Source organism: Lepisosteus platostomus, chromosome 8 (assembly GCF_059453375.1).
Source record: "Lepisosteus platostomus isolate fLepPlt1 chromosome 8, fLepPlt1.hap1, whole genome shotgun sequence".
NCBI classification, from domain to species: domain Eukaryota; kingdom Metazoa; phylum Chordata; class Actinopteri; order Semionotiformes; family Lepisosteidae; genus Lepisosteus; species Lepisosteus platostomus.
In genome coordinates, this window is record NC_142618.1 from 17,904,516 (window position 1) to 17,931,748 (window position 27,233).

Consider the following 27,233-nt stretch of genomic DNA (forward strand, 5'->3'; position numbering starts at 1 on the left):
CTGTGAGCACTAACCCTGCAAGTCCTATAGACAAGTACCAGTCAGTTCTCTGGTTCAAGCCTCTTTATTGATATGTCTATATTATACTCTGCTGTGTGTGTCTGTACTATACTGTCTGTGCTATACTGCCCTGTGTTTCAGCACTGTGTCTTTCTTTACTGTCTCTACAAACTGCCCCATGTGAGTCCTTCCTATACTGCCCTGTGCTTCATTACTGTCTATACTATACTGTATATGTTTATACTACTGTATATTGGCTATACCATACTGTCTATACTGTACCGTTTATATTATACTGCGCTGTGTGTGTCTATACTATATTACCTATGCTTCACTGAGCTGTGTGTGTGTTTATTATACTGTACCATGTGTCGGTACTCTCTGTATTTGTCTTAGCCTCCTATGCCTATGAGGATGTTGTGCTGTACTATGCGCCTATACTTTGACGTGTCGTATTCTCTCGTTGTATTTTGCAAGGTAACATTATCTTGATAGCTATTTTGAGATAATGCACAGAGAACACACAGACACTCTTTATGACCACTTTCTCTTTCCGTCCTCCTGGCTGTGACGTTATGTTGACAGACTTCGCTAGCCAATCGGCGCCTGCGATCCCGCTTGACAGCCAATCATCGGCCGCGCCCTGCATTTAAACTCCCGATAAAGGCTCGCGAGGGGGCGTGTTTTCCCGCTAACGGGCGGATAGCACTCCTGAGCTGCCCAATCGCAGGGCGCTGGAATTCTTTTTTTATTTTTTTTCACGTCAACCAATCGCATCCCCCAAAGACGCGCTTTGCCACGATCTGATTGGTCAGCAAAGGGACTGGAGAGGAGGCTCGCAGTTAAATTCCAGATTAGAAACTGCTGAGAGCTCCCGCTGATTGGTTCGCTCAGTGACCCCGTTTTTGTGACCGACGCCAACTTCTGACCAATGTAAACGCCTTCTCTCCTTAATCCGGGCGCCCATTGGCCGGCTGCCGTCTTCTGACCCCACGTGGGGAGCGGCTCAACTTTTTGGCAGGTCTGCCCAATCACATTCGGCCATTTCCTTTCAGGATTGGCGTCTGTGACGGCCAATCGACGCCTAGCCGGCTCCCCTTTTTCGTTCTCCTATTGGCCCGAGAAGGGGGAGGAGGTGGGTCTTCCTAGGAAGCCAGTGGTGTGTGTGTGTTTTGTGACGAGTTGAAAATGGCGGAGAGGTAGAGAGAGCACACTAACTTTATCGCTTAATAACGCCAAAAATAATACCTAATACCCGCAAAATACACCAGTAGGGTGTGAAAGTGTGCAGGTGGACTCGTAGCGCTGCCCGGGAGGTTCCTGCCGCGGCTGCAGGGCGGACGCGGACCTCCAGTTCGCCGAGCTGAAGGGCGCAAAGTTGGTCGGAATCGCTGCCGAGGAAATTTAAACTTGGACTCCGTGTCCGCCGAGCCCTTCGCTCGTAGCGGCTGCCAGAGCCGACAGCCGCCCGGAGACCGGCTGCCGACACCGGGAAGCGGGAGAGCGGCGCTCCGGCACCGAGCAGGAGAGGGGAGCCGCTCTCTCCCTGTCCCTTTTCGGGAGGAGGAGATCCGTGGGGCTCCGTCAGGCAGAAGTCAAGTCTGTTTTCCCGACATTTAAATCTTCGTGCGGATGTTAGTTCGTTTTCTCTGCTGTGCCTGATCGCGGCTTGGCCCCCTCTCTCTTTCCCGGGGTCTGTCCGCTGTGATAAAGCTGCCCTCGGTTTCCCGAAGCCACAGAGCCGTTTGAAAATAATTCGAAAAGCGACGTTGTTTCTCTCGGACGTGTTTTTGTTCGTTTGTTTTTGGTGCTGTACTGGATGGTCGGGAATTAAGTGGAAACACAAAACAAAACCGCATCAATAAGTGAAGAGGGGAATAAGGAAGCAAAGAGGTGATTAACTCCTCAAACTGAACCCCTGCAAAAGCCGCATCCCGAGAGTGAGCCGGCATGGACGAGTCCAGACCGAGGTACAGCAAGCGCCTGGTAAGTCACAGCACGCCCCGGGAGCGCCCCTCTCTGGGCTGGGAGTCTTGGGGTACCTGCTGCCTTGAACCTCCATGAGCGCCCCTCTCTGGGCTGGGAGTCTTGGGGTACCAACTGTCTTGAACCTCCAATAGCGCAACTCTCTTGGCTGGGAGTCTTGGGGTACCTGCTGCCTTGAGCCTCCAAGAGTGCCCCTCTCTGCGCTGGGAGTCATGGGGTACCTGCTGCCTTGAGCCTCCATGAGCGCCCCTCTCTGGGCTGGGAGTCTTGGGGTACCTGCTGCCTTGAGCCTCCAAGAGCGCCCCTCTCTGGGCTGGGAGTCTTGGGGTACCAGCTGCTTTGAACCCCCAGGAGCACCAATCTTTCCTCTTCAGTGCAGTTTTTGATGTTTTTTCCACAGACATTGGGTCCTGCTTGGTGTTTATGTAAGCGGTGCAGTTTCTAACCCAGGGGTCCCCACATGTGCTGCACTCTGTAATTGTCTTATTACCATCAGGGCTTCTTCTTGTCAACAGCAGGGGCACCTATTCTGCAGGGAGGTGCAGTTGTTGATAATTTCATCATAGTAGAAGGAGCAGAGTTTGTCAGTTGTGCAGGTCTGATGGTAACATGAACATCAGTACTGCTCTGGGGTGCGTGTTACCTGGCTGCAGGAAACGGCTGAGTTACATCAGGAGCCTGTGCAGGTGTGCTGTGTGGTGTGGGGGGATGTTGGGGCGAGGGGGTGCTGTCTGGTGTGGGGTACGTGGGGGTGCTGTCTGGTGTGGGGTACGTGGGGGTGCTGTCTGGTGTGGGGTACGTGGGGGTGCTGTCTGGTGTGAGGGGATGTTGTGGCGCGGGGGTGCTGTCTGGTGTGGGGGGATGTTGGGGCGCGGGGGTGCTGTCTGGTGTGAGGGGATGTTGGGGCGCGGGGGTGCTGTCTGGTGTGGGGGGATGTTGGGGCGCGGGGGTGCTGGCTGGTGTGGGGGGATGTTGGGGCGCGGGGGTGCTGGCTGGTGTGGGGTACGTGGGGGTGCTGTCTGGTGTGGGGGGTACGTGGGGGTGCTGTCTGGTGTGGGGGGCGCGGGGGTGCTGTCTGGTGTGGGGTACGTGGGGGTGCTGTCTGGTGTGGGGTACGTGGGGGTGCTGTCTGGTGTGGGGGGACGGCGGGGTGCGACAGATGTGGTTAGGTGGTCAGCTGGAAGTGGCTGTGTCCTGCACTCTGCTGCTGCTAGACTGATGGTGAGAGTGAGTATCTGTGGTCGGGATGGCGTTCCCAGTTCCCCTTGCTGTTCCGGTGGGTGAGAGGAAGTGCCTGCGTGTGGCCCTCAGGTGTCCAGTGCTTAGTGCTGTCTTATACACAGAACTCTCTGGGTATAGGCATCACTCTGTTGAAATGGGTACACAGAACATCAACAAGAAAAGACAGATTTCTCATAAATAATTCCATAATCTGGAAGCACAAGTCTCACATTGAATCACACTTATAAGTGCTCCTGTCAGTCAGCTCCAAGAAGCGTGAATATCAGAAACGTTCTGCTCTTTGGAAGTGTAGGGGGAGCCTCCGGAGCTATGTAGAAGTCCTCAAGGTTGCCTGTTGTAGTGGCATTGGTTAAGGGCAGACTGTTGGCAAATGGTAATCAAGATCCACAAGTCTCTCTTTCCTCTGGAGTGTCCTTTTTTTAGACTCTTAAGGCTGCCAGGATAGTGGCTGTTCTGTCAGATAGAGGATATTAGTGTGTCCCCTCGCCACAGGCTGAGAGGCAGGTTGTTCAGGAGTTCATGGCTGGGCTGCATGGAAAGGGTCTCTTTTGAGTCTGAATTGTGGAAATAGGCAACTCAAATTTGCCAGACTGCAGTGTAGACCGGACCGGAGCAGCACTGACAGGACACGAGCTACAGGAGCGTGTGGTCAGTGTAGACTGGACCAGAGCAGCACTGACCGGACACGAGCTACAGGAGCGTGTGGTCAGTGTGACTGGACCGGAGCAGCACTGACAGGACACGAGCTACAGGAGCGTGTGGTCAGTGTAGACTGGACCAGAGCAGCACTGACCGGACACGAGCTACAGGAGCGTGTGGTCAGTGTAGACTGGACCAGAGCAGCACTGACAGGACACGAGCTACAGGAGCGTGTGGTCAGTGTGACTGGACCAGAGCAGCACTGACCGGACACGAGCTACAGGAGCGTGTGGTCAGTGTAGACTGGACCGGAGCAGCACTGACCAGACACGAGCTACAGGAGCGTGTGGTCAGTGTAGACTGGACCGGAGCAGCACTAACAGGACAGGGAGCCTCCGGGAGCGCCCCTCTCTGGGCTCACTGTCTTGGGGTACCAGCTGTCTTGAACCCGCAAGAGCGCCCCTCTCTAGGTTTGCAGTCTTGGGGTACCAGCTGCCGTGAACCCCCAGGAGCGCCCCCTCTCTGGGCTGGGAGTCTTGGGGTACCAGCTGCTTTGAGCCCCTGAGAGTGCCCCTCTCTGGGCTGGGACGTGGGGGTGCTGTCTGGTGTGGGGGGATGTTGGGGCGCGGGGGTGCTGTCTGGTGTGGGGTACGTGGGGGTGCTGTCTGGTGTGGGGTACGTGGGGGTACTGTCTGGTGTGGGGGGATGTTGGGGCATGGGGGTGCTGTCTGGTGTGGGGGGAGTCTTGGGGTACCAGCTGCTTTTAGCCCCTGATAGCGTCCCTCTCTGGGCTGGGAGTCTTGGGGTACCAGCTGCTTTGAACCCCCAGGAGCACCAATATTTCCTCTTCAGTGCAGTTTTTGATGTTTTTTCCACAGACATTGGGTCCTGCTTGGTGTTTATGTAAGCGGTGCAGTTTCTAACCCAGGGGTCCCCACATGTGCTGCACTCTGTAATTGTCTTATTACCATCAGGGCTTCTTCCTGTCAACAGCAGGGGCACCTATTCTGCAGGGAGGTGCAGTTGTTGATAATTTCATCATAGTAGAAGGAGCAGAGTTTGTCAGTTGTGCAGGTCTGATGGTAACATGAACATCAGTACTGCTCTGGGGTGCGTGTTACCTGGCTGCAGGAAACGGCTGAGTTACATCAGGAGCCTGTGCAGGTGTGCTGTGTGGTGTGGAGGGACGGCGGGGGATGGGGGTGCTGTCTGGTGTGGGGGGATGGTGTGGCGCGGGGGTGCTGTCCGTTGTGGGGCTGCAGGTATAGTGGCTGTTCAGTCAGGCAGAGGATATCAGTGTGTCTTCTCACCACAGGCTGAGAGGCAGTTTGTTCAGGAGTTCATGGCTGGGCTGCATGGAAAGGGTCTCTTTTGAAAGTGAATTGCAGAAAGAGGTGACTCAAATTTGCCAGACTGCAGTGTAGACCGGACCAGAGCAGCACTGACGGGACACGAGCTACAGGAGCGTTTGGTCAGTGTAGACCGGACCAGAGCAGCACTGACGGGACACGAGCTACAGGAGCGTTTGGTCAGTGTGACTGGACCGGAGCAGCACTGACAGGACACGAGCTACAGGAGCGTTTGGTCAGTGTGACTGGACCGGAGCAGCACTGACAGGACACGAGCTTCAGGAGCGTGTGGTCAGTGTGACTGGACCGGAGCAGCACTGACGGGACACGAGCTACAGGAGCGTTTGGTCAGTGTAGACTGGACCGGAGCAGCACTGACGGGACACGAGCTACAGGAGCGTGTGGTCAGTGTAGACTGGACCGGAGCAGCACTGACGGGACACGAGCTACAGTAGCGTGTGGTCAGTGTGACTGGACCAGAGCAGCACTGACGGGACACGAGCTACAGGAGCGTTTGGTCAGTGTGACTGGACCGGAGCAGCACTGACAGGACACGAGCTACAGGAGCGTTTGGTCAGTGTGACTGGACCGGAGCAGCACTGACGGGACACGAGCTACAGGAGCGTTTGGTCAGTGTAGACTGGACCGGAGCAGCACTGACGGGACACGAGCTACAGGAGCGTGTGGTCAGTGTAGACTGGACCGGAGCAGCACTGACGGGACACGAGCTACAGTAGCGTGTGGTCAGTGTGACTGGACCAGAGCAGCACTGACAGGACACGAGCTACAGGAGCATGTGGTCAGTGTAGACTGGACCGGAGCAGCACTGACAGGACACGAGCTACAGGAGCGTGTGGTCAGTGTGACTGGACCGGAGCAGCACTGACAGGACACGAGCTACAGGAGCGTGTGGTCAGTGTGACTGGACCGGAGCAGCACTGACAGTACACGAGCTTCAGGAGCGTGTGGTCAGTGTGACTGGACCGGAGCAGCACTGACAGGACACGAGCTTCAGGAGCGTGTGGTCAGTGTGACTGGACCGGAGCAGCACTGACGGGACACGAGCTACAGGAGCGTGTGGTCAGTGTAGACTGGACCGGAGCAGCACTGACGGGACACGAGCTACAGGAGCGTGTGGTCAGTGTGACTGGACCGGAGCAGCACTGACAGGACACGAGCTACAGGAGCGTGTGGTCAGTGTAGACTGGACCGGAGCAGCACTGACGGGACACGAGCTACAGGAGCGTGTGGTCAGTGTGACTGGACCGGAGCAGCACTGACAGGACACGAGCTTCAGGAGCGTGTGGTCAGTGTGACTGGACCGGAGCAGCACTGACAGGACACGAGCTACAGGAGCGTGTGGTCAGTGTAGACTGGACCGGAGCAGCACTGACGGGACACGAGCTACAGGAGCGTGTGGTCAGTGTAGACTGGACCGGACCAGCACTGACGGGACACGAGCTACAGGAGCGTGTGGTCAGTGTAGACTGGACCGGAGCAGCACTGACAGGACACGAGCTACAGGAGCGTGTGGTCGATGTAGACTGGGTACCGTTTCCTGTCCCACCCTGGTTCTGAAGGAATCTGGAGGTGCTGTAGGTTGCGCTCTTCTGCTTGACTACTAGTGTGACACCAGGAATGAATGGAGGACGGACTCGGGTCAGCAGATGGACTCTCCTGCTGCCTGTGGGTTCCCCCCCCCCCGTCCCAGCGAGGTGTTTGTGCAGCTTGGCCATGTGCTTGGGTCAGCGCTACTGCAGGTAGCAGGGCACCCCTGGACTGAGAGAGAGAAGGAGGATGGGGGGGGAGGGGGTACCCCTGAACTGAGAGAGCAGGATGTGGGTGGGGGTTGGAGTTGGGATCCAGGGGCTGGCAATGGAGGGATTATCCCTTTTTAATCTGTTGTACCCCGCTGGGGAGATAAACAGTCATCCGTCCCTCTTCCCCATCCCCCTCTTCCGGCTCGCAGCACAAGACAGAGGCAGCCGGAGAGAGGCGGGGAAATGCCTTCTCTCCCCGAGTGGACTAGCACCTCCTCGGAACAGGTCCGGATTGTCTTCAAACCCGTAAGGATGGGGCTCCCCGTGCAGCGTGGTCGGGGAGAGTCTGGTCACCTGTGGGAGTCTGGGCCTATTCAGAGCCATCCTGTGTGCTGAAGCTGGCGAAGCCCTGGGAGTATTACAGCATCTCTGAGTGGTCGCTTTGTGCCAGCCGCCCAGTAAATTATACCCGCTCTGTCTTCTGCATGCGTCTGTGGGAACCAAAATGAGTGTGTGATTTCATTCGGATCTAGGTTTGTGCCAGTGTTGCCCATGGAGATTTGGTGCCGATGATGGGCGGGATGTGGTAATTGGTAATTCAACGTTTTTAACAATTCTCTTCCAAGCGTTCCGGCACGCGCAGGCGTTACCAAGACGACGGGATTTCAGATGACGAGATAGAAGGCAAGAGAACCTTTGACCTGGAAGACAAGCTCATGAGCGACAGATACAATGCCAACCTGGTCAAGCACATGGAGGGCAAAGGTCAGTGTGCGCGGCTCTCGGGAAGCACTCGGACAGGCGGCGGGGATAGGCTTGCCCGGGGCCAGGGCAGTGTGTCACAGGGGGCCAGGGCGATCAGTTCGGGAAGACAGACGGGTGGAGAAAGCGACAGGGCTGGTCAAGCTAGAGAGCAGCAGTGTGCTCAGTGCTCTCACCCCTCTCTTCCCTCTCTCTCTGCCAGACTTCACCTTTGAGTACATCCAGAGGGAGGGGCTGCGGGATCCCATCATCTTCGAGAAGCCGGAAGGGCTGGGAATCAAGTACGCCCTCCCACTTGCCCCATCCCGTCTCTGCCGCCCTCGCTCGCCTCTCCCACTGCATCTGGCTTCCTGTCCACCCCTTCCTCTGCTTCTCTGCCACCTTCTTCCCCTGTCGGCCCTCCTTCCTCTTTCTCTCTTCCTGCCAGCAGCAGCGAGTCTGTGCTCATCTCCTTTCCGTCTGCTGTCAGCGTGCTGCCTAGTGCTGCATTTACCGCAGTGACCAGGCGCTGTGCTGTAACACCTGCTCTCTCCCTCTCTCTGTCAGGATGCCTGATCCGGATTTCAGTGTGAATGACGTCAAAATGTTTGTTGGTAAGACGCTCTAGTTCTTCAGATCTTTTCTTGAAACTTTGTCATCGTCAGCATGACAGTTGCAGTGTTAATGTCCTGTAGTGTCCAGTCAGTGTGTCTGGACTGTATTAACCCCTCTCTCTCAGTGCAGTGTTAATGTCCTGTAGTGTCCAGTCAGTGTGTCTGGACTGTATTAACCCCTCTCTCTCAGTGCAGTGTTAATGTCCTGTAGTGTCCAGTCAGTGTGTCTGGACTGTATGAACCCCTCTCTCTCAGTGCAGTGTTAATGTCCTGTAGTGTCCAGTCAGTGTGTCTGTACTGTATTAACCCCTCTCTCTCAGTGCAGTGTTAATGTCCTGTAGTGTCCAGTCAGTGTGTCTGTACTGTATTAACCCCTCTCTCTCAGTGCAGTGTTAATGTCCTGTAGTGTCCAGTCAGTGTGTCTGTACTGTATTAACCCCTCTCTCTCAGTGCAGTGTTAATGTCCTGTAGTGTCCAGTCAGTGTGTCTGTACTGTATTAACCCCTCTCTCTCTCTCAGGCAGTAGGCGGATGGTAGATGTGATGGATGTGAACACACAGAAGGGTATAGAGATGTCCATGGCCCAGTGGCGAAGGTACTACGAGACACCGCCAAGCCAGAGGGAGAAGCTTTACAATGTCATCAGTCTAGAGTTCAGCCACACCAAGCTGGAGAACCTGGTCAAGAGGCCTGCCTCTGTGAGTCTCTGTGTCCTAATATTTGTGTGGTCGTGCTCTTTCAAACACCGACATGCAAAGTACCATCAATTCAGTGCCCACATTTGACAGTGTTACCCTCATTTATATTCCTGGAGGATGATCTTTGTTTTGCCTTTGTATGTTATCGCCCATAAACACACATGAAGACAGGTTTTCTGTGTTTATAATTCTCAATCTCAGTCAAAAGCCCTGGCAGTAAAGGTACAGCGTGTGGTTACCTCTCACTTGTATTGTGTGTTGTGCTCATATCGTCAGTGGCTAGGCCTGCATTAGTGCAGTGTTGTTCATGCCTGGTATGCTTAACAGTGTACCATTAATACTGCTGGTCAGTGTCGTAGATGTAGTGTGCCAGTACCCCTGTGTAACATTATTTCACTGTTTGGTATAGTGTAGTGCTACCCCTGTGGAGCTGTACTTCAGTGTGGGCTATAGTGTAGTGGGGTGTAGTGTAGTGTTACCCCTGTGGAGCTGTACGTCAGTGTGGGCTATAGTGTAGTGGGGTGTAGTGTAGTGTTACCCCTGTGGAGCTGTACGTCAGTGTGGGCTATAGTGTAGTGGGGTGTAGTGTAGTGTTACCCCTGTGGAGCAATACTTCAGAGGGGGCTATAGTGTAGTGGGGTGTAGTGTAGTGTTACCCCTGTGGGGCAATACTTCAGTGTGGGCTATAGTGTAGTGGGGTGTAGTGTAGGGTTACCCCTGTGGGGCAATACTTCAGCGTGGGGTATAGTGTAGTGGGGTGTAGTGTAGGGTTACTCCTGTGGAGCAGTACTTCAGCGTGGGCTATAGTGTAGTGGGGTATAGTGTAGGGTTACCCCTGTGGGGCAATACTTCAGAGGGGGCTATAGTGTAGTGGGGTGTAGTGTAGTGTTACCCCTGTGGAGCAATACTTCAGAGGGGGCTATAGTGTAGTGGGGTATAGTGTAGTGTTACCCCTGTGGAGCAATACTTCAGAGGGGGCTATAGTGTAGTGGGGTATAGTGTAGTGTTACCCCTGTGGAGCAATACTTCAGAGGGGGCTATAGTGTAGTGGGGTGTAGTGTAGTGTTACCCCTGTGGGGCAGTACTTCAGAGGGGGCTACAGTGTAGGGGCTACACTATAGTGTAGTGTTACCCCTGTGGAGCAGTACTTCAGCGTGGGGTGCAGTGTAGTGCTACCCCTGTGTGGAAAGTTAATAGTGCTTGTCCCTGAGGCTGACTCTGCACTCATCATCTCTTGTTAATTCTCTCTCCCCTCTTCAACCCCTCCAGGTTGATGTGATTGACTGGGTTGATAACATGTGGCCTCGCCATCTGAAGGAGAGACAGAGAGACTCCACTAATGCCATTATAGAGATGCAGTACCCCAAAGTACAGAAGTAAGTGTGTGCAGTTTGACCCTGTTTCTGTATACCACTTTTGCAGAACCTTCACTATCTGCAGTGGCTAAACTGTTGCAACACTCCACTTTGGTAATACTCTTGTCGTTCAGAAAACCACCATGATGAGACCTTTGGTCATATAGCACCTCTCAGTACATTAGTCAGAATTACGCTGGGTGTGTAGATCAAGTCAGAAAGAGGCAGTAGTGTTAAGGAGTGGTGAACGCTGTAGTGTCCAGTCAGTGTGTCTGTACTGTATTCACCCCTTTCTTGCTCACAGGTACTGTTTGATGAGTGTCCAGGGCTGTTACACTGATTTCCACATCGATTTCGGAGGCACCTCTGTCTGGTACCACATACTAAGGGGAGGAAAGGTAATTCAGCTGGTTTCCTGTCATTTTCAACTGCCGGTATGGTAGGTCATGATGGCTTAATGGGAAATGGAGTAACTGAATCTCAAGAGAAGACACAAATGGAACAGATATAAAAACCATGTGGCTCTGAAGGAAGGAAGATTGCAAAAAATGGAACTCCTTTCCATTATTCTCTCTTTCAGTGCAGTGTTAATGTCCTGTAGTGTCAGTCAGTGTGTCTGTACTGTATTGACCCCTCTCTCTCAGTGCAGTGTTAATGTACTGGAGTGTCCAGTCAGTGTGTCTGGACTGTATTAACCCCTCTCTCTCAGTGCAGTGTTAATGTACTGGAGTGTCCAGTCAGTGTGTCTGAACTGTATGAATCCCTCTCTCTCAGTGCAGTGATAGTGGTTAATAAGATATAGACAATGATCGGACATGTCTTGTTTATATGTGCTTTGGTTTATTGACTAGCACCCATTTTGAACTTTGCTTGAGAAACTGACGCAGCACTTGTGATCTGCTCAAAGCATCTCTTTTGTAACTGTTTTTTTTTAGTGGAGCTCCAGAATTTTAAATTGGATTAACAAATAGCAGTTTAAAGGGGTACTGTTTGATATTAGGAATTAAAAGAACACAATTAATTAACAAATATTGCTTTAGCTCTTTGATACCAGCTCCTTGTACAAATCAAGCCTGTTGGCTTTCACTTACCGTCTACGAAGACATATTGCTCCACTTGTCTTGAACCCCAAGTTGCTATTCTTTAATAGAATTGAAAGGCCCTTTCTGCTGTGTTCAGGGACAATTACTGAGAGACCATCGGTGGTTCAGTAAATGAGCTTGCTCCACAGTTTGGACAAGGGGTTTGCAGGATTTCTGCCCGATTCGTTTTTTTTTTTGCTTTGGGTTTTGTGTGGAGTTTGGAGGGGGGGGGTTTGTGTCCTCGAGTTTTGGGCTTCACGCCCCTGTCAGAGTGGGTCTGTGACGTCATGAAGCCGGGGCACCGTGATTGGACAGAGGGAGAGAACCTCAGCAGCGAGCACTGTGCGCCAGACTGGTACAGTCACACCAGCGCCTCGGCCATAATCTCGGCCATCGATCCCCATGCTCCTGTCAGATTGGGCTGTGACATCAAGCGTGATTGGACAGAGGGAGAGAACTTCAGCAGCGAGCTGATGGCTGTGGCTGCAGCTGCCATGCAGGCTGAACCGATATACTTGGTGGGCTGAATATGGCCTGCGGGCCATGTACTTAATATGATCTAAAGTATTAACCCCCCCCTTTTGCCCCTTTAGGTGTTTTGGCTGATACCCCCCACTGCTCAGAATCTGGAGCTGTACGAGAACTGGGTCCTGTCCGGCAAACAAGGCGACATCTTCCTCGGGGACAAGGCCAGCGACTGCCAGAGGATCGAGCTGAAGCAGGGCTACACCTTCATGATCCCCTCGGGTAAGGGCAGCGCTGAGGTCAGACTCTGGAGGGTGCTGATCTTGAGTGTTCCCCTCAGGAAGTAGCTCTCCGCTGTGTGCCCACACCTGCTGCCAGAGGCTCACGGGGGAGACGGTAGGCTGGGGTCCCCTCCAACCTGACCAGAGCCTCGCCCGGTGCTCAGCAGTGCCCTTCTGTTTCTTCTCTTGGTGGGACTGTCCGGATCCCGAGCGACAGGAGACCTCAGTGGAGATGGTTGCGGGCGGACCTCCGTGGCCCGGGCGGTGCTTGCCTGAGCCTGTCAGCTGCTTATTTAATAATTGCTTACACTTATATAGCGCTTTTCTGGACACTCCACTCAAAGCGCTTTACAGGTAATGGGGATCCCCTCCACCACCACCAATGTGCAGCCCCACCTGGATGATGCGACGGCAGCCATAGTGCGCCAGAACGCTCCCCACACACCAGCTATCAGTGGGGAGGAGAGCAGAGTAATGTAGCCAATTCACAGAGGGGGGATTATTAGAAGGCCATGATTGGTAAGGGCCAGCAGCCATATCACCCTGCAACTCACAACTGGCAATCCACTGAAGCTAAGCAGGTGTGAGCCTGGTCAGTACCTGGATGGGAGACCTCCTGGGAAAAACTAAGGTTGCTGCTGGAAGAGGTGTTAGTGGGGCCAGCAGGGGGCGCTCACCCTGCGGTCCATGTGGGTCCTAATGCCCCAGTAAACAGGCTTTTAGGAACATGACTGCGTTCCTGAACCGGTGGCACGTCACCACGAGTGTGCTGGGCGCTCGTTAGCCAGGGTTTGTTCGGCTTCAGAAGAAACGCGGCTGCTGCTGCAGAGCCGCCGTTGGAGAAGCGCGACTCGCGGCCCTCGTTCTCCCGGCGCGGCACCGGACCTGCTGCTGCAGTTGGGGATCGTATATCTCGAGCATCTTTTTTTACAACACAGGGCGCCCGTGGCCGCATCATCTTCCCAAATAAGACTGGAAAAGAAATCCTCTCGGGGTCTGTAGCGCACGTGTTTCCATCCCATCATGCTTTGCGTCGGAAAAGGTCGCGATGGTAACCTAGGAGACCGCCTCTTCATTTTTTTTCCCCCCCTGCGATTTTGGCAAGAAGACATCTAAACATTTGTTCAGCTTTTGCTAAAAAAAATAAAAAATTGCGTGAACTTCTGAACCAAGGACAGCTGCCCCGAGGGATGTTCGGGCTCCCCTGCAGCTTACAGCGCGACTGCTGCGTCTTGTGCGAGACTGCTGCTGGTACTTTCCCTTTCGAGTCTGACGCACAGACCCTGGGTCCTCGTGCCCTTTGAGCGAGGGAGCTGTAAAAACACACCTTTCTTACAGCAGGTGTGCTTTTTCTGCAGAGCTGTCCAGCCAGGTTCTTTGGCTCTTCCTCTGCTGTTTGGTTTGGATGCGAGTGTTACTGTGCGGAGTCCCCAGTGGCTTTAGAAGAGCTCGTGATGTCCTCGGGCAGGTCTCTCGAGGGAGCGGCCGCAGAGGTGGTCAGCGTGGGGCTGTGGTCTCTGTCCAACATGCTCAGTGAAGGCTGCGATCAGTGGAATGAAAATCACGCTGCAGTAACAGGGGCGAGTGCACTCCCTGGTCCTGGGTGCATGTTAAAAAAAAAAAAGGCAATATTAAACTTCAGACGTTGCTCTGTCCAGCTTCTCTCTGGGTAACTGCGAGCTTGAATTATCTTCCTCCTGGCAATTGACCCTCAGAATTGCTCAGGCCTCTGGGAAATATGGCAGGCTTCTCCAGTGTCCTCCATGAGCTGGGAAGTTTTAACGCCCCCCTCTCTCTCTCTGTGTTGCTTTGTTGCAGGCTGGATCCACGCCGTCTACACCCCAGTGGACACTCTGGTGTTTGGGGGGAACTTCCTGCACAGCTTCAACATTCCCATGCAGCTCCACATCTATAGCATTGAGGACAGGACCAGAGTGAGTCTCCACTCGGTCACACTGCTGTGGCTGTGCTTGTGCCATACGGCTTGAATGAAAGAGAATGGCCTGACTCTTCTGCCTGTGTCCATCTCGCTGTAGGTACCTACGAAGTTTCGCTACCCTTTCTACTATGAGATGTGCTGGTATGTGCTGGAGAGATACCTGTACAGCCTCACCAAGACCTCCTACCTCACTCCTGAGTTTCAGAGGCTGTCGCTAGGCATTGGTGAGTCTCTCAACAGTGTTAATGTCCTGTAGTGTCCAGTCAGTGTGTCTGGACTGTATTAACCCCTCTCTCTCAGTGCAGTGTTAATGTCCTGTAGTGTCCAGTCAGTGTGTCTGGACTGTATTAACCCCTCTCTCTCAATGCAGTGTTAATGTACTGGAGTGTCCAGTCAGTGTGTCTGGACTGTATTAACCCCTCTCTCTCAATGCAGTGTTAATGTACTGGAGTGTCCAGTCAGTGTATCTGGACTGTATTAACCCCTCTCTCTCTTGTTAAGGTTTGAAACCTGATCCTTCCTCCTCGACTGAGGCCAAACCCATTAATGGCCATGCCCTGAAAGAAGAGGACGACTCCCCTATTGCCTCCCCAGTTGGCCCTGATGGGAGAATTCACCTGACACCCTTTGAAATGGAGGGGCTATGGAACCTGTTGGGCAAGCTGGAGTCCCTTCCCTCCCACAAGAAGTGTGTGCCAGCTGGCATTCACAACGCCCCTGCTCTGCTGCATGACATCAAGGCTAGTAACTACACCTGTCTCTGTGTTATATGTAACCGTTATTGAAATGATAGTGTAGACTGACTGTCTTCTTTGTCATCGCAGGTCCTGCTGCAAGAACATGCTAATGATGACCCCAAACTAGCTTATAGTGGAGTTCCCATAGTACAGTGGCCAAAGAGAGTGAGTTACACATCTAATACTGATGCTGGAATCTGTGCTATCCAGTCAGTGTGTCTGGACTGTATTAACCCCTCTCTCTCAGTGCAGTGTTAATGTCCTGTAGTGTCCAGTCAGTGTGTCTGGACTGTATTAACCCCTCTCTCTCAGTGCAGTGTTAATGTCCTGTAGTGTCCAGTCAGTGTGTCTGGACTGTATTAACCCCTCTCTCTCAGTGCAGTGTTAATGTACTGGAGTGTCCAGTCAGTGTGTCTGGACTGTATTAACCCCTCTCTCTCAGTGCAGTGTTAATGTCCTGTAGTGTCCAGTCAGTGTGTCTGGACTGTATTAACCCCTGACATGCTCTCCATCATCAGTGTTCTCCGATGGGAATGAAAGAGGCCAAGTGTCAGTAGTAATCCTTAATCCTTATTTTCCCAGCCCTCCTGGTACCAGCCGTGCCCTCCTCCTCCACTGCCAGTGGGGCGTCCACGATTGTACCCCTCGTGTCCTGCGCCGTCCCGGCCGCCCCGCCCCGCCTCTGTGTCGGCTCTGCGCAGGCGCCGGGTGCGCTGCAAGCGCTGTGCCGCCTGTCTGCGCCAGGAGTGCGGCGTCTGCAACTTCTGCCGAGACATGAAGAAATTCGGGGGCCCCGGGCGTCTGAAACAGACCTGCGTGCTCCGCCAGTGTCTCGCTGTGAGTACAGAGAGGGGGCGCAGTGGGTGATGTGAAGGTCTGTGTGTGGAGCTGCCGCGTGTGTCTGCTCATGTGACATGTATGTGTTCGTTTCCGGCGCTGTCCAGCCCACTTCTGTGTCGCCGGGGTCGTGATGTCTAGTCCTCTGCTTTGGAGATGGACGGCAAAGCAGGCTCTCTTAGTAGTCTCAGCTGTACTATTTCCGAAAATGAATGCTGTCTGGAAACTGTTAATTGTGCTATAACAGCGCAACTATTATTTAATTACATTTCCTGACCCAGCCAGTTTTTGAGATTTTGGACAGTTGTTCTGACTGAATAACACCTGTGTGCGTTTCCGCCTGTCAGTGCCAGAACGTGCTGCTCGACGCTCTCCGTCAGCGGTGATCCCCGATGGGATGGAAAGAGGCCAGATGTCAATTTTGTGACTTTTGGGGGTAGTTGGTGATGGAGTGAGTGTGAGGGGACATCATCAGTGTTAAACACCCGGAAAGTCGCTTCTCGAGTTCCGCAACGCTCCGCTTGAGCAATTCTAACTTTGCACAACCAGAGGTCCATGAAAACGGTTTGCAGACTTTAAGGCCTAGCATACAGGAGTGAGAACGACTTACAGCTGCGTAGTGCCCTAACCCCTCTCCTTCGTCCTTCACCCCTTGGTCTTAACCCCTTAAATAAATTCAGCTAGTGATTGCAACAGCAGTTATTTAATCCTTGGGTAGTTTTACTGCAGAACACGGTGTTTTAGATTGGCACTGTGCTCCTCCTCTCACCCCAGTCTCCGTCAGCACACGGCACTGTTGATGGGTGCAGGGGTCGAGCGAAAAGGACTCTCAGAGCTGTTTCCAGACCCCCGAGTCGAGGGGGTCTTTCTCCAGAACTGCACGCTCTGCCCGAGGGCGAATGAGCCTCCCCACCCGTCTCTCTTCGGAAGCCGATTTAAAATCACGCGTCTTCCGGTCAGCGCTGCCCGACTCGCACCCAGAGGCGCCGCTGCCCTTCTGCCCTGGTGTTCTTTCTGCACGTGTACTGCTGATTAACTGACTCAAGATATCTCGACACGACAGGCACTTTTGTGTCACTACTGAGGTGGTGAAATGCCTGGAGTTTGTCTCCTGTGACACCGAGAATCCGCTTTTTCGACAAACTGAGCTGCAGGCCAGGTTTAGCACCCGGTGCTTGTTCGTGAGGGTTTGACATGCCTCTACTTTTCTGGGATAAGCAGTATTTTTAAAATAGACATCACTACCAGCAGACTTCTTGTCATTAATTTTTATAGAAGCATCATCTCCGATGACATTTTTTTGACAAATGAGGACCTGAATTATCTTGGGTTTCCATGTGTTTGATAATGTGAAAAACATTAGTGTTACAGGCGAAGTATAACACACACTCACACTGCACACATCAGACTGTGTGTGCCTGATGAATGCAGTGTGAATATTCTAATTTCTCCCCACAAAGATTAATACTTACCACATGACTGTATTTGTAACGTTTGAAGCATATGTGGACTCTAAATCTCACACCTGGCCGTGCGTGCGTGCGTGCGTGCGTGCGTGCGTGCGTGCGTGCGTTGTTACTGTCTCAAACCTTGTGGGTGTGTGTGGATGCTGTTAATGTCTCTTCATCTCTCTGTCTCTCAGCCTGGCCTGCCCCTGTCAGCAGTGTGTGAGGTGTGTGGGGAGGGCTCTCAGGACCCCAGTGAGACTCCAGTTTTCTCTCTCACCCTAATGGAGTGCACGGCCTGTGGGCAGATTGCACATCCCGACTGTATCAAGGTAACTGAAAGCTTTTTGCACACTCAATAGCTGCACACACAGTAACACTGTATCCTCTCACTGCACACAGGTATGATTGAGCCCTGACTGTGTACACTGCACACGCAGTAACACTGTATCCTGTCACTGCACACACATACAGATTGAGCTCCAGACTGCATACACTGCACATGCAGTAACACGGTATCCTCTCACTGCAAACACATACAGATTGAGCTCCTGACTGCATACACTGCACACGCAGAAACACTGTATCCTCTGACTGCAAACACATACAGATTGAGCTCCTGACTGCATACACTGCACACGCAGAAACACTGTATCCTCTGACTGCAAACACATACAGATTGAGCTCCTGACTGCATACACTGCACACGCAGAAACACTGTATCCTCTGACTGCAAACACATACAGATTGAGCTCCTGACTGCATACACTGCACACGCAGTAACACTGTATCCTCTCATTGCACATGCAGTTGAAGTCACCATATCTGTGCATGTGTGTTCAATAACGATGTACTTGTGCCATAAAGTAGGGAACAAGATTTCTTTCCTTATTTTTCCACTTCAAATGTTGAACCTAAACGCTTGGGGAGTTGAAGTTATCACTGTGTCTGTGCCTAATTATTAGCACAGTGTTCATCAATCCTGCATTGCTACCCAGGAAAACATACTTTATGTTTTTACCTGGGATTTCATTGCAATCGTGATAAAGAAATAATCCCTGCACGGTGTTGAACACATCAAGAGGAGATTTGGACACAAGCCATCTTACAAAGGAGAAGAATTAAACATTAAACAAGCCAGCTTATTGGCTCAGATACAGTTCTAGACTCTCACAACCTTTTATGTAAAAATCATTTTAATATGGCTAGTGTAGTCCTGTGATTCCATACTTCAATATTTATCTGTACATGCAAGCTTTCCTTCTACACTACTCCAACAACTCAACCTCCCTCTCTTCAGGTGTCAGGAGAGGGTGTGGTGAACAAGGACCTGCCAAGCTGCTGGGAGTGTCCCAAGTGTACTCTGGCCAAAGACACGCAGACTGAGGTAAGGCAGCTCCCTGGAACGCTCTCTCAGTGACTGTATCTGTACTGTATTAACCCCTCTCTCTCAGTGCAGTGTTAATGTCCTGTAGTGTCCAGTCAGTGTGTCTGGACTGTATTAACCCCTCTCTCTCAGTGCAGTGTTAATGTCCTGTAGTGTCCAGTCAGTGTGTCTGGACTGTATTAACCCCTCTCTCTCAGTGCAGTGTTAATGTCCTGTAGTGTCCAGTCAGTGTGTCTGGACTGTATTAACCCCTCTCTCTCAGTGCAGTGTTAATGTCCTGTAGTGTCCAGTCAGTGTGTCTGGACTGTGTTGACCCCTCTCTCTCAGTGCAGTGTTCATGTCCTGTAGTGTCCAGTCAGTGTGTCTGGACTGTGTTGACCCCTCTCTCTCACTCTCTCTCTCTCAGTCCTCAGTCAGTGATGAAGGGGATGAGGACAGTGTGGCGTCAGCAGGCTCTCTCTCTCCAGCGGCCCCCCCATCCGAGAAGCGCTCCCTGAGGGAGGGAGTGGGTGGTGGAGGGGGCGGGGAGGGGGATGAGGGAGGGGGGTATAGGTCCAGCAAACATGCTGGTAAACCCCCTCTCCCACTGTCAGCTCTGCCCTTGTCCCGGCGTCAACCATCCTCCTCCCTCAGCCAGCGTCCTCGCAGAATAGCGCCCCCTCCCTCCCACAGGCTGCTACTGCAGCAGCAACAGCAGCAACAGCGGAGGAGAGCCGGGGCTCTGGGGTTCAATCTGAGAAAGAGGGTACGTCACTGTCACCACTGGCACTGTAGCGCTGATGTGAATACAGCTGTGGAGGACGCACTGTGGAAGAAGTACAGCACTCTTACTCGTTACTACAGTCCACTTAATTAAAATAGATTATCGCTTTTATGTGTATCTGTTGCTTTTCTATTGCTCTTTTATAGCTGGATTGGGCTGTTCTGCTATCTGAATGACATCTGTTTTTTTTTCCCTAACAGATAAAAATGGAGCGTGACAAGATCTTAAACTCTGTGAGTATAGTAGAAAATTATTCAAATGCCTGTGATGGCTGAGAGTTCTCCTTGCGTCATTGTGCCTTTGCTTGGTCCTTCCCAATGCCAGGAGTAATGCAACTCATGCGGCATCTTCAGAGAATTAGACTGAGGGTCCTCCCTGCTCCCCATGGAACGCCCTTCCCGCTGAGCCGAGCCTGGTACCGAGGAGCTGGAAGGGTGTTTCCTGGGAGCTGGAAGGACTGCTTCCTCGTGCTCTCCTCTGTGTGTGCGTGAACTAGTTTGAAGTAGCAGAAGTCAGAAAAGCGTCTTAAGGGGGAACGAAGGCCGCTGCTGTGGTTGGTCGGCCTTTTTATAGCGCTGTGCTGGGGAAATCCGTCTCCTCCCCCTTGAACCAAAAGTGGTGCTGACAGAAATCTGGGTTGTCCTTGAGCTCATTTAGACAGCCGGTTGTTTTTTATCTTTCTCAGACGATGGTGTCCAGTCTTTGCTGTAATCTAACCCCTCTCCTGTGCTCTCTCTCTTTCTCTCTCTCTCCAGAAGAGGAAGGCGTCCTCCTCCTTTTCCTCAGACTCCAGAGCCAAGCTCTTCCGGCAGCAGAGGCGCGGAGATGGCGAGACCGACGCCGCGTCCCCCGACGACGAGGACGACGAGTGCGAGTTTCCCGGGGCAGAGGTGGAGGACGGGCCGCAGACGCGCGCCGGCTGCTCCTCCACGACCTCCTCCTCCTCCCGCCTGCGCTCTTCCTCCCGGCTGTCCCCGGCGCTCGCCGCCTCCGACACCCGGCACAGGGGGACCGGCAGGCGGGGCACCTGGGGACGCCCTCCCAAATTGGGCCGACTCTCCTCTCTAGTCTCCCGGCGCAACAGCGGAAGAGGGGGTTTGAAAAGGGAGGGCGAGAGGCAGGAGGAGAGCCAGCGGGGGGCGCGCTTCCGCCGCCGGCAGCAGTGCAAGGCCCGGCGGACAGACGACGGCCTCTCGGAGGGCGAGCGCGACCGCCTCGGGGGCGTCTCGTCGCACGGCAAGGAGAACAGGCCGCACAAGTCCAGCAGAGACCCTTCCAATGACGAAGACCGCGAGGAGGAAGAGATGGAAGGGGTGGAGGAGGATGACGAGGGGGAGGACGGAGAGGCCCACTCGGACTCGGAGCCCGACCCGCCCGTGCTGCTGGTGTCGGATCTGAGCGACGACCCCCTGCTGAACGGCTCCTACCTCACCGTCACTCTCCAGCGCCCCACACGCTCCAAAAGGGACCCTGGCTCCATCGTCCCCAAGCTGGAGGCCGTCTCCCCCAAAACAGGGACACAACTCAACCAGGGGTACATCCAAAGGAAGTCCCTACACAGGCCAAAGTCGAGGGCTGGACTGATGGCGTCTGAAAATCCCGACCCCTACTCCGAAAGGAGGTCTTCATCGTCCCGCGCTTCCCGAAACTTTTCCAGTAACTCCCCCCTTGCTCAGCCATCCCTCTCCACACCCAGGCACTCGGAGCTTGGGGTGTCGGAGGCCCGAGTTGTGGTCTGCAGGCTGGACGGAGGGAGGGAGCGAGGGGACAGTCGCCCCGACTGCGTCGCTGGCTCCAGCCACCCCTCATTCAATCACCACGGTCACCAGCAGACTTCTTCCCAGCTCTCTCACACCCTCTCCGCGGCGCTCGCAGGATCGAGCATCGGGGGCTCCGCTTCCTCTTCGCCCCCTCCCACGCTCTCCTCATCCTCGTCGTTCCTCATGGCGCAGGACGGGGGCAGCGAGCCGGGGTGTGAGAAGGAGGTGTGGGTGTCGGTGTTCCGCTACCTGACCCGGGCTGAGTTGTGCGTCTGCATGACTGTGTGCAAGAGCTGGTACAAATGGTGAGTCGCAGGCAAGGGGGGTTTAGGCAGAGGGTTGTTGGGCACAACAGGGCGGGGCAGGTCTGGCTGGGACAGAGCATCACCGTCTAATGGGTGGAGCTTTGCAGTGTACGATTGGTGGGAGGTTCAGTGTATAATGGGTGGAGCATGACTGGGTGGGTGAGGATTCTGTGTATAATGGGTGGGGCTTGACTGGGTGGGTGGAGATTCTGTGTATAATGGGTGGGGCCTGACTGGGTGGGTGGAGATTCAGTGTATAATGGGTGGGGCTTGACTGGGTGGGTGGAGATTCAGTGTATAATGGGTGGGGCTTGACTGGGTGGGTGGAGATTCAGTGTATAATGGGTGGAGCTTTGCAGTGCATGATGGGCGGGGCATGGCGTGGTGGCTCTGCTGTGTATGATGGGCAGAGCGTGGCTGGGTGCGATTGGGCTAGGCTGGGCTGGCTGGATGCCTGTCCAGGTGATGGTGTTTGTGAATTCCTGTAGCTGGGTGGGGGATTGTAGTGCTTTGTGTTTCCTCCGGTTCTCTTTTGCCTGGTGTGTCTAGCACTCTTGGAGAGTGCGCAATGTGCTGTTGACTTTACATCTGCCATATTGAGCCAGCTTGCTGTAGTACTGAAGGAGCAGCACTTTCACTGTGTTCTCTTGTGTCGTAATTGATTAAGAAAGAGTGAGGTGTGGGCTCGGTGTGTCATCTTGGGCTGTGGGCTTGGTGTGCTGACTTGCGCAGTTTCCCCATAAATACTGGGGAGAGAAAAGATTTTAGCTCTTTTATGTTTCTCTGCACCTGGTGATCTAGTAGCTCTCAGGTATCTTATTTTCTTGTTTTTGGGATAAGGGTTGCCAAGGAGAGGAGGCAATTTGGCCTGTCCAGCCTGTTTGGGTGTTAGTAGCTATTTGAGGATCTTATCCAGTTGTTTCTTGAGTGAAGCTAGAACAACATGGCTGGGCTGCTTGTTCCACACACCCACAACGCTTTTTGTGGAGACATGCCTCCTGCTCTCAGCTTTAAGTGCTCTTCCCTGCAGTTTGCACTTGATGGAAAGGCTGCTGTGACTCCATTAAGAGCTGTAGTGCTGTGCCCTGACCCAGTGTTGTGCTGTTAATCCAGGACCTGTGACAAGCGCTTATGGACACGAATCGACTTGAGCCGCTGTCGGTCAGTCAGCCCCCAGGCTCTGTCCGGCATCATCAAGCGCCAGCCCATCATCCTGGACCTCAGCTGGACCAGCATTTCCAAAAAACAGCTTACCTGGCTCATCAACAGGCTTCCAGGTAACCTCGCCATCTCTGCCTCATCCAGTCTGTTAGCCCACTCTCTCAGTGCAGTGTTAATGTACTGGAGTGTCCAGTCAGTGTGTCTGTACTGTATTAACCCCTCTGTCTCAGTGCAGTGTTAATGTCCTGTAGTGTCCAGTCAGTGTGTCTGCACTGTATTAACCCCTCTGTCTCAGTGCAGTGTTAATGTACTAGAGTGTCCAGTCAGTGTGTCTGGACTGTATTAACCCCTCTCTCTCAGTGCAGTGTTAATGTCCTGTAGTGTCCAGTCAGTGTGTCTGGACTGTATGAACCCCTCTCTCTCAGTGCAGTGTTAATGTACTGGAGTGTCCAGTCAGTGTGTCTGGACTGTATTAACCCCTCTCTCTCAGTGCAGTGTTAATGTCCTGTAGTGTCCAGTCAGTGTGTCTGGACTGTATTAACCCCTCTCTCTCAGTGCAGTGTTAATGTCCTGTAGTGTCCAGTCAGTGTGTCTGGACTGTATTAACCCCTCTCTCTCTCAGTGCAGTGTTAATGTACTGTAGTGTCCAGTCAGTGTGTCTGGACTGTATTAACTTCCTTCTCTCTTTGCCAAGGGCTAAAGGATCTGATGCTGTCTGGCTGCTCATGGTCGTCAGTGTCAGCTCTTAGCACACCCAGCTGTCCCCTCCTCAGGACTCTGGACCTGCGCTGGGCTGAGGGGGTCAGAGATACTCAGATCAGGGACCTCATCATCCCCCCAGGTACTTTCACCCGGCAGCCGCCATCACTTTGATTCATCCAGCGTCAAGAGCTGCTCATGGCTCTAGGCCTCGGTAACAAGTAGCCCCAAGGGGCGCACAGGCACTGTGTTCAGCTCTTATTCTGTGAGCCAGTAGCTGCCTGTGAGCATGTCGGGGATTTCGGGAGGTTCAGTGTCCAGGTGTGGTATTTAGGTTGCCTCCAGGTGCTGGTGTTTTGGACTTGAGTCCTGTATTTCTGTCACACACAGAGTTTGCCACTGCACATCTGTGTGTGACTGAAGCAGGTACATTGGCAGCCTGCTTTTGTGGATTGATGCTGAACCTCCTCGTGCAGGGCAGTCAGAGCATATGACTATCGTTCACCAAAACCGCAGAGAATCGGGACGTCCTGGCATGAAAGTATTTGGTTTCTGTGGTAAAGACAAACCTAGTCTTCAGCTTATGACCTCTTGTGAAGCACACACACACACACACACACACACACACACACACACACAGTAATATACTCGCACCCTCTCACACTCTAGCATGTCTGCTATACCGCGATAGCTGGTTTGGAAAACAGTGTTTTACAAAATCATGTTCTAGAAACCATTGGTTCAATGGGGTTTGAGCGTTCAGATTCACAATAACAAAGGTTTTTTTTTTTCCATAGTAATTGGTCATATTAGTTTGAATACATTGTGTTTTTGTAATTGCAAAATCAAATGGGGGAAAAAAGTAAGGCATAGTGTGCATCAGTATTTCCATCACTAAGGATGAGAAATTCTGCAGTGGAGGAGGGTGAGAACATTTTTTTAACAATACAAACCACTATCATTTTTTACTTCCCCTAAGAACATTGGATAAATGTATAAATAAAATGTGTTCAGCACTCCCCACAAGCAGACGTGATGGAGGTTTGAGAGGAGTAGTGTGAACTATACCATGCTTCTCTCGTATAGCTGTATGACAGCAGCTCAGCGCAGATGCGCTGTGATGTGTCTGCAGGCTGGACGGAGGCTGACGCCAGCGCGCAAGAGAACCGCCAGCATCCCATGAGCCTGTCGCTGAGTCGAGGCTGCTGCACAGCAGTTTTTGCTCCACTAGTCCCAGTATACTCAAGTCACGTTACAGCCAGCATGCAAAACGCATTCCCCAATAAATCGAGTTGCTCAATTCATGTTATGGGAACCTGCGTTATAATAGAAATGACTGTATTCACGTCCATAGCTACACGTCCATACTCGCGTGCACCGCTACGCACCTACACAGCGTACTTTTTTTTTATTTTGTATTGTTTTTGTCGTTTTCGCTGTCGTCTACATAATGTTGTGCTCTCTCATTGTCTTGTTTTCTCTTACTTATCCTGTCCATTAAGTGGAGCTGGAGACATGGTTTATATTACAACTTGAACCCATGGAAATCGGTCCTATTTGGTCTCGGGTCTCAGCTGTTGCTGCATGCTCAGACGTTCTCTAACCTGTTTCTCTGCATGGCAGTGTTTTCTTTTGCTGGATGGAGTTAAGCTCTTCAAACCTATGCCTTATCCCTGTGTTTGCAGGCTGTGACAATCACAGTAAGCTAAGGAACATGGTGTCTTTCCGGCTATCTGGTCTAGAAGTGAGCGATGCCACACTGAGGCTCATTATTAGACACATGCCCCTGTTGTCCCGGCTGGATCTGTCACACTGTCGCCTCATCACTGACCAGTCCGTCAATCTGCTGACCGCTGTGGGGTCTTCTACCAGGAACACCCTCACTGAGATCAACCTGGGAGGTGGGCTGAATGTTTGTCACTCTGTCAGTTTGTTCTTCTGTCCTTGTTGCCTAGCCTTGTTGTTCTGTACGTCTGTTACATGTCTCTCAGTGCAGTGTTAATGTACTGGAGTGTCCAGTCAGTGTGTCTGGACTGTATTAACCCCTCTCTCTCAGTGCAGTGTTAATGTACTGTAGTGTCCAGTCAGTGTGTCTGGACTGTATTAACCCCTCTCTCTCAGTGCAGTGTTAATGTACTGGAGTGTCCAGTCAGTGTGTCTGGACTGTATTAACCCCTCTCTCTCAGTGCAGTGTTAATGTCCTGTAGTGTCCAGTCAGTGTGTCTGGACTGTATTAACCCCTCTCTCTCAGTGCAGTGTTAATGTACTGGAGTGTCCAGTCAGTGTGTCTGGACTGTATGAACCCCTCTCTCTCAGTGCAGTGTTAATGTACTGGAGTGTCCAGTCAGTGTGTCTGGACTGTATTAACCCCTCTCTTTCTTTCTCTTTTTCAGGCTGTAACAAGCTCACGGATGACTGTCTGGTCTTCTTGAAGCGGGTGTCTTGTCTATCTCTTCTGGATCTGCGGGGTTGTAAGGGAATCAGCCGAAGAGCCTGCGAGGCCTTTATCTCCGAACTGTCTGTCAACGCACTGTACTGTCTTTCTGAGGACAAGCTTATACAGAGGATCTCATAGAGAGAGACTATGCTGTACGGACAAAGAGAACTATCAGAGGATAAACTAATACAAAGGCTTGTTTTGTGTGAGAGAGACTGGTGTGCCGAGGGGAAGAGTGTGTTGTACAAGGTGATGCTGAGGGTGTCGGAGCGAGGGAGAGACTGCCCTGCACAGGGGGGAATGACTACTGTGAAAGAGACTACTGTCGGTGCGAGGACAAGCTGATACAGGGTGTTAGATTGGCAGAGGGGGTGTCATACAGTCCCAGACAGACTGTGGAGGGGTTAGGAAAATTAGTGAGGGTGGGGTGCTGGTGTTTTACAGACCGCTCAGAAATGCACAACCTCTCGATCAGTTCCAATATTAAGAGGAAGTGAACTAATTGTGTTCCAGTTAGACGCGTTGTAAGAAAACCAAATCCAGGAAACTCCACAGGGGAAGAAGCGAGTCTGTACACGTGCTACCCAAGACATCTCTTTGTCCGAGTCAGTCCTCTGGGAGCTGTGAAGAACAGGCCACTACATGGGAGATCACGGAGGCCGTGGTGCCCACACAGCTCCCTGGGCCTCGCCTTCGCTGCCTCCACCCAGGCCGTTGTGGCACACACCGGTGACGAGCCGCCCCCAGCGGGGCAGAGACCAGCAGGCCCCCTCCGAGCCGGCCAGACCCGCTTCCCGCGGGGCCTCTGCCCGATCGGAGCCCGTCCTGGCGTTCCTCCGACCCGTTCCCCGGGCGACGTGCCCTGCCGCAGGTCGCAGACCTCCCGGAGAGAATCCCGAGAGCCCAGTGGCCACGCCCTGACGCCAGCGGACACAACAAGCGGCCCCCGTGCCCGATCCTTCAGGGCGAGTGGTAACCTGCGCTGCAGCAGGGCTGGCCATTGCAGGACTATTGGAAACACAAATATTGATGGTGCTGTAAATGTCTTAATCTTTCTCTCTCTCCTGCTGGCTCCCCGTCTCCCACTCTCTCCTCCCCCATCTCTCTCTCTTCTGTTTTCAAAAAGGAATATAAATGATGTTCAGATTTTTTTTCCCCCTCTTTTCACTGTTTAATGACTGACAGATCTTGTAGCATTATAATTATTTTCAGAAACTTTCTTTATTTTTTTGTTTTCTTTTCCAAAAAGAAAAAAAAATGCATCAAAATAAAAGCTTTGCATTTGATAAGGATGTGGTTTCAACAAGTTCGTTAAAAAAACAGGGTTTTTTTTTCTGTGATGCTGTCGGGGAGAGAGGAATGAGTGGGCAGAAAACCGTTCAAGTCATCCACGCATATCCTGGAGAAACTAGGTGCCGTCGTTGTTTAATCTGTAGTGAGAAAAATGTGGGCCCAATCAACCATCTGATTGACAGATTACAAGGCCAGTGTGGAGTCCTGCGGTCAAGTGCAGAGTTCAGAATTCACCATCGCTTGATGGGCCAGAAGTCT

At 52.7% G+C, this 27,233-nt stretch overlaps 1 protein-coding gene across 3 annotated transcripts; it reads left to right on the forward strand.

Moving 5' to 3' along the window:
* The first annotated feature begins 1,151 nt into the window (after nucleotides 1-1,151).
* LOC148656960 (lysine-specific demethylase 2A-like) lies at nucleotides 1,152-26,971 on the forward strand. 3 transcript variants are annotated; one of them, XM_088644274.1, is made up of 22 exons: nucleotides 1,152-1,986; nucleotides 7,603-7,741; nucleotides 7,941-8,019; nucleotides 8,285-8,331; nucleotides 8,851-9,029; nucleotides 10,299-10,405; nucleotides 10,689-10,782; nucleotides 12,060-12,213; nucleotides 14,031-14,146; nucleotides 14,249-14,375; nucleotides 14,653-14,891; nucleotides 14,976-15,053; nucleotides 15,471-15,725; nucleotides 17,368-17,502; nucleotides 18,471-18,557; nucleotides 18,964-19,302; nucleotides 19,521-19,553; nucleotides 20,076-21,385; nucleotides 22,499-22,662; nucleotides 23,241-23,387; nucleotides 24,931-25,146; nucleotides 25,639-26,971. In XM_088644274.1, the coding sequence occupies exons 1-22, from the start codon at nucleotides 1,951-1,953 to the stop codon at nucleotides 25,818-25,820; spliced, it is 4,263 nt and encodes a 1,420-aa protein (XP_088500400.1). In that variant the 5' UTR covers nucleotides 1,152-1,950; the 3' UTR covers nucleotides 25,821-26,971. The 3 variants fall into 3 exon arrangements, with proteins under 3 accessions (XP_088500400.1, XP_088500401.1, XP_088500402.1); XM_088644275.1 differs by lacking the exon at nucleotides 8,285-8,331; XM_088644276.1 differs by lacking the exons at nucleotides 1,152-1,986; nucleotides 7,603-7,741 and having other exon boundaries at nucleotides 7,939-8,019; nucleotides 8,855-9,029.
* The last annotated feature ends 262 nt before the right edge of the window (nucleotides 26,972-27,233 follow it).